General features: G+C 36.9%; 1 protein-coding gene across 1 annotated transcript; it reads left to right on the top strand.

The window, feature by feature from the left end:
• The first annotated feature begins 201 nt into the window (after positions 1-201).
• Positions 202-10,511, top strand: retreg2 (reticulophagy regulator family member 2). Its single transcript, XM_053477522.1, has 9 exons — positions 202-563; positions 2,946-3,049; positions 3,159-3,189; positions 4,749-4,878; positions 5,288-5,372; positions 6,601-6,738; positions 6,845-6,933; positions 7,038-7,173; positions 8,663-10,511. The coding sequence occupies exons 1-9, from the start codon at positions 304-306 to the stop codon at positions 9,256-9,258; spliced, it is 1,569 nt and encodes a 522-aa protein (XP_053333497.1). The 5' UTR covers positions 202-303; the 3' UTR covers positions 9,259-10,511.
• The last annotated feature ends 590 nt before the right edge of the window (positions 10,512-11,101 follow it).

The following is an 11,101-nucleotide window of genomic DNA, read 5'->3' as shown; positions in this document are numbered from 1 at the left end:
TATTTGTAGCTTTAACCTTTTAACTCTTCTTCTACACACTCTGACTCTTAACATTGCTCTCTGTACTCTCTCTAGTTTTTGGAGCTTTCTCAACCTATCAAGTCGCTCCTGCATTCTGGGTCGTGTCCAGCAGATGTCGCTAATGACACAACAATATACGCTGTTTTAGCGCAGTAAACATCACGCACGTGACGTGGACCACGTGACCACTCGGTATCCTCCGTAGAGCCCCGTGATCTGGCAGGAGAGGCGTAAGAACAGAGAGAGAGAGAGAGAGAGAAAATAAAGGAAAAAGAAAGGAAAATGGCGAGCGGGGAGGAGGCCGCGCGCTCGTCCGTCCCGTCCTCCTCCTCCTCCTCGTGTGCTCCGGTGGCGCTCGAGTCGCTGTTCCCGGCCGCGTGCACGGAGCGGAGCGACAGTCCCGAGCTCTCGAGCCTCCGGAGCCGGCTGCAGCGCTGGCTCGCGCCCTACGAGCGCGCGGTGCTGTGCGCGCAGAGTCTGCTGGTGTGGGAGAGGCCCGTGCACAGCGCCGTCGCAGCGCTCGCGCTCAACACCGCCTTCTGGTAAGCGCTCGCTCTTCACAACATGGCGGCGGAGTGCGGAAGTCTAAACCCCGGGGTATACATCACCATCACCAGCCGGATCAAACTGCGCGCGCGTGTTTTATACACAAAGTGCCTGTAATTAGCTAAGATGCTAACGAGTCAGGCTGTCCGGTTTGGCTTAGCCTATCCTATCTCCCTATAAATCCCAAATGTCATCATTTATTACAAAATAGTGCACTTTTTAGTGTACAACATGCACGATTTTGTGTTCTGCGTAGTGCACATCTACAGGGAGTGAGGCCGCGATTGGGACACAGCCCTAGTTTAATGGCCTTTTACTGATGAAATGCGACAACAGTGCTCGTGAACAAATAAACCAACAATGTTTATATATTAATTATATTTAAAGTAAACATATTTGTTGAATTGAGTAATAAATTTATTATAAACTTGAGGAAATTAATACATATTTGAATTTGTGTTAATAAAGTTAAGTAAAATGTGTATTTTGAGTAAAAAAAAATTAACTGAGTAAAAAATTGATTCAACATTAAAATTTTACTCCAAATTTGAGTAAAACAATTTTACATAAGGGATAATTTAAGTAACAATTAAAATTTAAGTAGAAAAATTGAGTAAAAAAAAATATTTTAAATACAATATTAAGGAATTTCTTTTTAATTTAAATAAAAAAAGTTAAATGTTTTATTTGAATAAAAAAAGACAAAAAATGTTTAATTAATTAAAAGGTGTGGACATGTTTGTCTCCTGTGTTCTGTCAGTCACAGACACCTCTATATAATAAATCTATAAAGTTGGCATTAAAGTTATTTGCAGAAAAAAATAATTTGGGCGGACATATGATGAGTAATGGAACACATCAAGTGATTTTTGAGATTTTTTGTTTGTGCATGCATCACATAAAACCTACTAAACAAATTTTAATGGGGTTTTCACAGGGGTATTTGGCCACTGCTGAGGTAATGTATAGGCTTTGTTTTAATCGCAATCGGCCCACAGGACGAGAAGATATAATACTTTGAAATTTAAGTGGAAAACGCCATTATATCAGGAAAAATTCTACTTCAACGTTCTTTCATTTTAAAAGTCAACAGATGGCGCTGTAAATTTTTTAAAAATTGCACTAATGAGTGTACAATTAAAATTCCATGTGAACAAAGTCTCGCCTATGTAACGAGTATAAATACAGTCCCCTACATATGCACATTGGAGTTATGAACTAGAGATACGAACATGCGTTTGTACATGTTTAATGGAGAAAGACAGATTACATGTCCCCGGAAGCAAGCGTAAAAGCAGCGATGAAGCTGGTACTGCTAAGAAGTGCTAAGCAATAACGATGATGGCAAAAGTGAAAATAATTAACAGAATAGAGTGAGGTAAAAAGATGGCAGACATTGTTCGTTCCTTTACCATGAATCGTTCAACCATCGTCTAAATAAGGACGGGATCATGGAACATGTTAGTTTTAAATCATGTTAAAATTTTATTTGTCACACACAGTCATAAACTTTATAATATGCAAGAAAATGTTTTTAACAACCGTCCCTTACCTTTAAAAAAGTTCTAAATAAGAATATAATTTAAAAAAATTATAAAAATTTAAATTATAATAAAAAAATGTACAGTACAGAAAATAGAACTTTTGGCTGTAAAATTTACATTATGTACCGTAATAAAGATAGAAAACAGAATTAAGATAGACCTGAAATTTTTATGGATTGTGTTAGTATCCTAATACCTGGACAATGTTTTTTGGACTTATGAACAAATTGGATTTACAAACGATCTCTCAGGATGGAATTGTTCGTATGTAGGGGACTTACTGTATAACACTGATAAATAACTGATCAAAGTAAATAACTATTTAATTGAAAGTAAAAATTTTTTGTCACACCATGTTAATGTAAATTAAACTATAAATAATCTCCATCTATTTTTGCTCTTTTTATTATTAATTTGCAAACTTGGATGATTTTTATACTTGATATTCGTGACTTAAAACTAAAGAACTATCGATTAAATAAAAAAGTAAATATACATGTTTCCCTCTAAAATATGTGAAAATACGTCACTTTTTGAACCTAGTCATGTTTAGGAAATCTTATTCCCAATGATGTGAAATTTGACAGATATGACGACAAACAAATCAGAGACAACAAACCTAAACTTAGACTAGAAAAAGCAAAACATCTTTTGACGTTAATGGTTATAGACACGTTACTAAGATCCTTGCATGTAAATGTTAAGATCAAGTGATCAACGCAACATGCGAGGCCAGGCCTGAACAAGCATTTCTAAAACATTTGAACGCTATCAGTTTGTATTAAACTATGACGCCCAACTAATCCCATCCGAACTGCGTTTTTTGTGTTCCAGGTTATTGTCATCTACTTCTTTGCGTCCTTTGTTTCTTATTTGCGCGTCCCTGCTCGCTTTTACGCTGTTGGAAAGATGGAAGGACAAGCTCCCTCAGATTGCTGGTAAATTTATTTTTGATTGCTAATGCACATTTGTTTATAATGATGCTCCTGAGAAAAAATAATTTTATTTTATTTATAATTTTTCTTGCTTTTTTTTTTTACTGCACAGTGCTCCACGCAGAGGCACCCGGGATAGAACGGTATGGTTATGTATAATTATGTAGCTTGTTTTGTGGAATCTTATCACGTTGATGTTTGTATTCAGATACAGATGACTTATATTTAGAAAGGGGAGGTTGTTGGTTTAAATAAAAATAAAAAAATCTTAAATTTTTATTATTTTAAACTTGTTCCTAATTTAGAATTAGTAAATTTCATGGCTATATAGGCTTGTTTTTAAAAGGTCTGATGTAACCTGCCACCTCATGGAAGCCCCACCCTTTTCCATTTAAGTCATCTAATTAAGCTTTTTGTCAGTGTGTTTGTTTTGATAAAATTTTTATTGAAATTAGAAAACTTTTATGAAAGCATAATCCTGGTTAGTTTATTATTAAAAGCCTGAAATTGCAATACGATGTCGCACAAGTCTCTGGTTTTGGTCCACTTTTGTTCTGATGAGGTTTTATTATATTTCTCAGTTTGGTCAAATTCAACAATGTGTTAAAGAAGAAGAGTAAAAAAAAGTTCCCTTGTAAATTTTGACAGGAAGGCTTCTGATTTACCTTTGGGTTATTCGGGAGAATGAAAAGCAAAAACAAAACAAAAAATTCTCAGTAACTCTACTGGTTAGTAACACAGCATCTTAAACACAGCTTAAATTGTAACTATAGACAATATGAATTTTAACAATTTTTTTTTTTACATGCCAAACTTTTTTTGCTTAACAAGTTAAATATGTTAAAGTAATAAACTTTAGGTTTTAATGTTGTAAACAACTACAATTCTGTTGTAATGTGGTAAACATGTTTTAAACACGGCAATTGTTTGATTGTAACATTGTAAGCAGTTGGTTATAATATTTAATGTACATTTTTTTACATTTATGGTAAACAAATGTAATTTTAATTTAACAAAAATAATTTAAATGTTGAACCTTTGATTTTAACATTATAAAAGAATATATATATATATATATAATAAATTTTACACAATTACAATTTGATTGTAACAAACTTGTAGTTTTACAATTTAAACTTTTTTTTAAATTTTAAACAATAGCCAGTTGGATTTTTAATGTTGTAAATGATTAGAATGTTAAAGTGGCAAATATTTTATCTGAACATAATAAATAATAAGAATTTAAATGTGGTAAATAACAAAAATTTTATTTATTATGGTAAGCTCATCGAATTTTTGCATCGCAAACCTTTAATTTTTAACTCCACAAAATAATTACAGTTTTGATAATTTAAGCATGGTAAATAATTCACATTTTAATGTGGCAAATTTTGTTAAATTCGAATTTTAATGTAAGAGTTAATTTTAACTCTGCTAGCAATTAGGAAAATGGTAACATGGATTTTTCTAAGATTTTAATGTAACATGATAAACGTTAACTTGGGTGAATTTAATAAAAATTGAACAGGGTGAATGATTTTGGTTTAGCAGATATTACCTTGGGTTAAATAAGCGTCACCATGTGACCACAATCAGGCTGTTACTAAGGATGAATAAACTAAGCGCAGTTGAAAGTTTATTTATATATATATATATATATATATATATATTTATATATATTTATTTTTTTTTCCTTCTGCAGAGAGAGCATGGGCGTGCACCCGCGGCTCCTGAGCGTGGCCGAGCTGAGCCACCACCTCGCCGAGAGCTACCTGACCTGCAGCCTCTACATCCAGGAGATGCTTCAGTTCAAACGTCAGAATCACGGCAAGGTAAAAACGGTCACGCTGACTTTCGACGCAACGCTCTGCCTTTCTTTTTTTTTGTTTGTATTTATTTCATCAGCCATTTCTACCCATATATGGGCGTTTAAACAAGACCCAAGGACGAGACTTCCACACATGGCTAGTAAATGTGTGCCAAAATAAATGAACAAATGCAAATAAAAGCTCTGGATAGACTTACCACTTGAAAGAGAGCGAAAACTAAACACACACACACCCAACACACTCGTATGACTAGCAAAGGTATGCGGCTAACAATAATAGGTTGTTACTTTATTACTTTATTATAAAATATTTTACATAATAGTTTTTTTTTTATTCTTAAAGACTTTAAATAGTGCTGCAGGTGTTTTACCTTATACACGTGTGTGTGCGTCTGTCTCTTTTGTCCAATCAGTTTTGTGTGATGACGTGCTCAGGATGCCTCCTGCTGGCCATGGTTGGACACTACATCCCCGGAGTCATGATCTCCTACATTATTTGTGAGTCAACTTGAGTTATTTAAATTATTATTATTATTATTATTTTTGTATCATAAACGCGAGTGATAAATAGTCATACCTCAGTTATAATAAATTTTTTGACTTTGAACATGCCAAAAGAAGTAGCTCACGTACTGTACAAAAAATAGACACTGCAGTCTGTCCTGTAAAGCTGTTCTGATGGTAAATAATCCTTATTTTAGAAAATCCTCAACAAAACAGAGTTCAAAGTCCAATGCAGTGGAAAACAGCCCCAAGACAAAATGGCGTCTGGGATTTCTCGCGATATAAAGGCGACTCTGTTACAGTTGACGTGTGAGATTAATTTCCTTAGGCGCGGTTACAGTTTTTCAGTTTACAGTTTCCACAGTCTGTGGAAAGTAGACAGATTTAGTCAAATGGATTGGTATGATTTACATGTCGTGTATATTCGTGTCAAAAATAAGACTCACTTTGTTGAACTTAAGAACAAATCCGACTTACAAATGTGCTCCTGAAACACGACTCGTTCCTAGGTCGGGCACTACCTGTTAAAAATTTTTTTTTCCTTTATTCCTTTACAAATTTACTTTTTTAAATTATCTTTAAAATGTAAATTCTAATATTTTAATTTAGTTGAGTGAATTAACGATCTGAACAGAAATGAATTAAAGTAAAAAGATAATTTTTTAATTAAAATTATTTATATAATGTGGAAAATATAATGGAATGTCCGTTAAAATCTTGCTGGTGCTACTCATTAAACATTTTTTTAAAGGTTTAAAATTGTAACAAAATAGAGGGGGTGGGGGAGTGTTATACTTGATTGCGATATTTATAAAATCTCAGTATAGAATTAAAATTTTAATGGAATCAGCACAGAGTTATCGTGATGATGTCGTATCGGGAGGTGACTGGTGATTCCCGTCTCTAAAAACTAGGGTGCTAATACTTAGGGTCTTAGGGCCTGTCCTATAGAGAGAGCTTATGGGTGGCACCTGAAAACCACCTGAGAACTAAATTTAAAGCCAGTTCACCACAGGAAAGGTTTATACAAGTGTCTTTGTTGTTCATCAAAGTCGGCTTTGTGAGCCAATAGAAAGCGAGTAGGCGGGATTAGTGGGGGAAGGTATTCGTCCTTGTGTCTTTTATAATCGTGACACGCTATTATCTGCTCTAGTTGCAAAAACTGTGATATTGTTTTACCTGTTATGTGAAGAAGAATTTTTGTGTGTGTGTGTGTGTGCAGCGCTGAGCGTCTTGCTCTGGCCTCTGGTTGTGTACCATGAGCTGATCCAGAAGATGTACACGGGACTGGAGCCCATCCTGATGAAGCTGGACTACAGCATGAAGGGGGACACGCAGCACCGCAAACACGACAAGAGAAGTGAGACGGAAATGTTTCATCTGAAACTCTGAGGTTATGGGTTGTTTTAGTTTTTTGCATGATGTGTGTGATGTATAAAAAAAATTAATTGTTTGTGTGTGAGCAGAGGTGAAGAAGGAGCAGGAGGAAGGAGACGAGCCGAGGGCGGAGACGGAGAGCGAGAGCGAGGAGGAGCTGTCCTGCTTCGCCCCAACTGTACGTCATTCATTCCTTACCACCGTGTTCTAAACAATACTGTTGCACTTTTGATCAGGTCACGGTTCCGGATGCTGACCGGTCATTGTGTCTCGTGTCCTCAGGTGGACGTCAAGACCACGGCGCTGGCGATGGCCATCACGGACTCGGAGCTTTCTGACGAGGAAGTGTCCATCCTCGAGAGCGGAGGATTTTCGGTGTCCAGAGCCACCACGCCGCAACTTACAGACGTGTCGGAAGGTAACGTCAGGATCCTGTGTGTGTGTGTGTGTGTGTGTGTGTGAAGGAGGAGAGCATCAAGACTTGTCCGTTCATTTGCATAGAGCTTCTACAGTTACACGGAGGTGGAGAGACGGAGCAGACGAACACACAGCGCTCAGAAATCGCAGCCGCTGAGCTGTTTAAGTCCTCGTCTAGACACGTTTATAGCTTGTAGTCAAGTTTAAAGACGTTCAGAATCTCATGGTAGTCAGTGCTGCATTTATTGTCCCGCTCACACTCAACACCGGTCTGTTTTTCTCTGTTGATCTTTTTCGAGTCTTTCTCTTATTTGACAAGGTCTCTCTCTCACACATACACACACTTATGCTTTCTTTCTTTCGACCTGGTCTCTCTCTCTCATTAATAAGTCACAAGAAAATGACAGAAGTAAAAAAAAAAAAAAAAAGACGAGTATGAAAAAGCATAATAATAAATAAATGCGTTTAAAATACAAGAGTACAGAATTGGTAAAAAATAAGGACTTGTGAATATTATTTTTAAAAAAGGGAAGCATATACACGTTATAATGATTATAATAATAATAATAATAATAGTAATAGGGCTGCAACTAACGATTATTTTGATAATCGATTAGTTGGGAGATTTTTTTTTTTTTTTCGATTAATCAGATAAAACCTAAATGCTTCTTTAATTTGATGTTTTGCTTATAACTATGAAAAAACTGTAAATCAGGGTATTATTAATGTATAAAAATAAACTTTAAAAAATGCAAAAGCCCCATATAGAGTTTAATGATCTTTAATTTTGACATTTTAAACCTTAAATGGAATGTAGTATATAATATATACAGTGTTTATTTATATATATATATATATATATATATATATATATATATATATATAGTTAAAAAATACACTGGCATTCAGTTGATAAGATGTGGTGATTGCGCAATGTGATGCTAGCGAGTAGCCCATGAACAGATCTAGCCCGAAGTTAGCAAACAGTTTAAACAAAAGCACTTAAACTATACAACTTTTACACAATGAAGAGATACAGTTTTTACCGACCCTCCTGACGTTTCACCATCCGTAACACCAACACATTTTCTTTTTAAGTTTTCGTGCATGACCTGCCAGGAAAGCTCGGTCTTGCATAGCGTGCAGGTTACCGTCTTCTTAGAGGCGTTATCGATTTTATTGATTAGTTGTTGCAGCCCTAAATAGTAATAATAACAATAATGATCGGTCTCACTCTCTCTGTCAGTAAACCAGATTTTTTTCTCTTTGTCACTCAACCAACTCGATCTCTTTTTTACTCTGACTTGACCAGATCTCTCTCTTTCTCTCTCCCTCTCTCTCGTCAATATTTCTCCCTCATTCTCAACCAAATCTACCTTTTCTTTTTCTTACTCATTCCTCCAGATCTCTCTCTCTCTCTCTTTCCATTACCTCACGCTCCAGAGTGAACTTTGTATACTTGGTTTAATCCGGTTCTCCGTGTTTCGCAGATTTGGACCAGCAGAGCGTGCACAGTGAACCTGAGGAAAGCTTCTCCAAGGATCTCCCAGAATTCCCCTCGGTGGAGGAGTTCCCGTCCATCGAGCCCGGACTGTTTCACTTTCCCCTGGGTCCGCAGGAGGAGTCTCAAAGCCCGGCCAGTCTGCTCATCCAGCACCTCGCCTCGCCGCTGCACTTCGTCAACACTCATTTCAACGGACAGGTCCGAGGCCGCGGCGCGCCGAGCGAGCCTGAGGCGTCCTCTCGCACCCTGGAGGCGCTCAGCGAGGAGATCGTGAGCACCGCCATCTCCACCGTGGTGCAGAACACCCTCTCGGCCCTGCTGAGCTCCTCGGAGGCGGCCGAGGCGCCCGGCGTGGCCGAGTTCCTTCCTTCCGAAACGCCGCCGTGTCCCACTGAGTCTCCTCTCGAGGAAGCGGACAGAACCGGCGAGGACACGACGCTCGTTCCGCCAGAGGAGGAGGACTTCGAGCTTCTGGACCAAAGCGAACTGGAGCACATGGACGAGGGGTTCGGGTCAGGGTTTGAAGGACAGACGACGCCCACAGATGCCCCATTCGGCGACCAGCAGCCCCAGGAGTCCTAGCTCGTGTACCGAACTGCCCCCGTCTAATTATAGTGTAGACGCGTCCGCGCACTAAAGGCTCCCCGTCATCAGTCACCGTCAGCTTTAAATGCTCACTGTGACTGATTTCAGGCAAGAATCTCAAACGGAAAGAAGTTTTGGCACCTTTGTGGCTTCACTCGAGAGCTTAAAAGGAAAAAAAATTGACCCTGAACAACTTTTATTTAGTCTATTAGTGTGATTATTATTATTATTTTTTTAAACATTGGTCTGATTTCCTGCAGCACCGTCACCGATAGCGGGCGGCCGTTCTAATTCGGCGTCACTTCCTGAACGTTGGGGTTGTTTAGATGTTTAGACATCGTTTAGAGTTCCTCATTTCAAGTCGATCAGGCGTTCCTTGATCCAAACGGTCGTCATGTTGTACGGCGCTATTTAGCCGAGTCAGATTTGAGTTATCTTTCGTTTTTAGGCAGCAAACTGAAAGCGGGAGATGAAATAAACATGAGCACCAGAACGACACGTTTCACATTTCAGAGTAAACTTGGTTCAGGGTGAAGTTTTCCTTTAAGATGAAGCTCCAAGGCCATAATAATCCGTCCTGCTTACTAAAATGAAATGAAACTTCCCAAAAAAAATTATAAAAAATAATAATAATCTGTACAAGTTTTTTTTTTTATTTCCTCTTCTCTCCCAGACATGATTTATACTTCACCGAAAGAAATGTTTTTCTTTTGTTGTTGTATTTTTCGTTTTTTTTTTGTTTTTTTTTGCTGCAGTGAATAAATTTACACGGAAGATAATAATCTATAAGTTCACCAAGCAGGATTTCGCAGTCAGACCTGTATATTGTTCTGTTCTTCAATTTCCTGTTCCACATACTGGTAACAACTACAGATCATAAAGAACAGAGTAGCCTTTATGTGAGCATTACATCCTGCTGTAAAATAAAAAAAGAAATTAAAATATACAATAAATAATGATGTTTTATTAGTGTGTAGATTGACAGATCCTTAACCCAGAGACCTAAGCACTCAAAAAATACTAGTGTAAGTTTAAAGAGATGTTTTATCGTTTATAGTTCTGTTCATATTAATATATATCTATATAAATATTGTGTGTTTGTCCATTTCTTCTTTGGGGTCAGGGACTTTTTATTTATCCATATGCCTCGGTCATGATGTAATACTGTACACCTCGATGTATGCCTTGCTCAGTTTGCATTATTTGATTTTCACAGGTTATGTTCTATTAAAACCAGTTTTGGCATCTTGCACTTGTGTTCATTTCTACTTCCTGAGTCCTCTCAGCACTTAACTGGGAAATTCATTAGCCAAGGGAACCACAAGGGACCAGACGATTCGATCTTTATCACAGTTTTATAAAAAATATGTATTCTAAACTATTTAAAAAATAAATAAAAATTAATCCACTCATGATGATAATCCACTCGTGCCACAGTATGCTTTACAATGTGTAAATAGTTTAGAGTGCCATCTAGAGGAATGTAGAGCAACATTTTTTAAAAATATATAAAAATATATAAAATATATAAATGTAAAATTTTTGTTTTTAACAAAAATCAATTTTTGTGTCCGTGTAGTGGTGCATGACCTGTCAAAGAAGATCATGATGTGTAACAATCACTTTTTCCCATATAAATCTTTTCAAATAAAAATCATTTATCGAATTGTTTTATAATAATGAGGTGTGGAGTGTTTGCTTGAAATATGAACAAAGATTTCTGCACAACACACTTTGAAGTTTTATTACAATTATTTGGGACTGCATTCATTCATTGTGTGTGTGTAGATGTGCCATGGCTACCGGTTCATTTGGGGTTTAACCATTTTTTATTTTTTTT

Source organism: Clarias gariepinus, chromosome 18 (genome assembly GCF_024256425.1).
Source record: "Clarias gariepinus isolate MV-2021 ecotype Netherlands chromosome 18, CGAR_prim_01v2, whole genome shotgun sequence".
NCBI lineage: Eukaryota > Metazoa > Chordata > Actinopteri > Siluriformes > Clariidae > Clarias > Clarias gariepinus.
Note: the sequence above shows the minus strand (reverse complement) of the source record. Positions and strands in the feature narration are given on the sequence as shown.

Bases quoted from the DNA above. Each gene is read 5' to 3' on its own strand.
- retreg2 (XM_053477522.1), top strand. From the start codon at position 304: ATGGCGAGCGGGGAGGAGGCCGCGCGCTCGTCCGTCCCGTCCTCCTCC. The intron at 564-2,945 runs GTAAGCGCTCGC...TTTGTGTTCCAG, and splicing joins GCGCTCAACACCGCCTTCTG to GTTATTGTCATCTACTTCTT. The intron at 3,050-3,158 runs GTAAATTTATTT...TTTACTGCACAG, and splicing joins CAAGCTCCCTCAGATTGCTG to TGCTCCACGCAGAGGCACCC.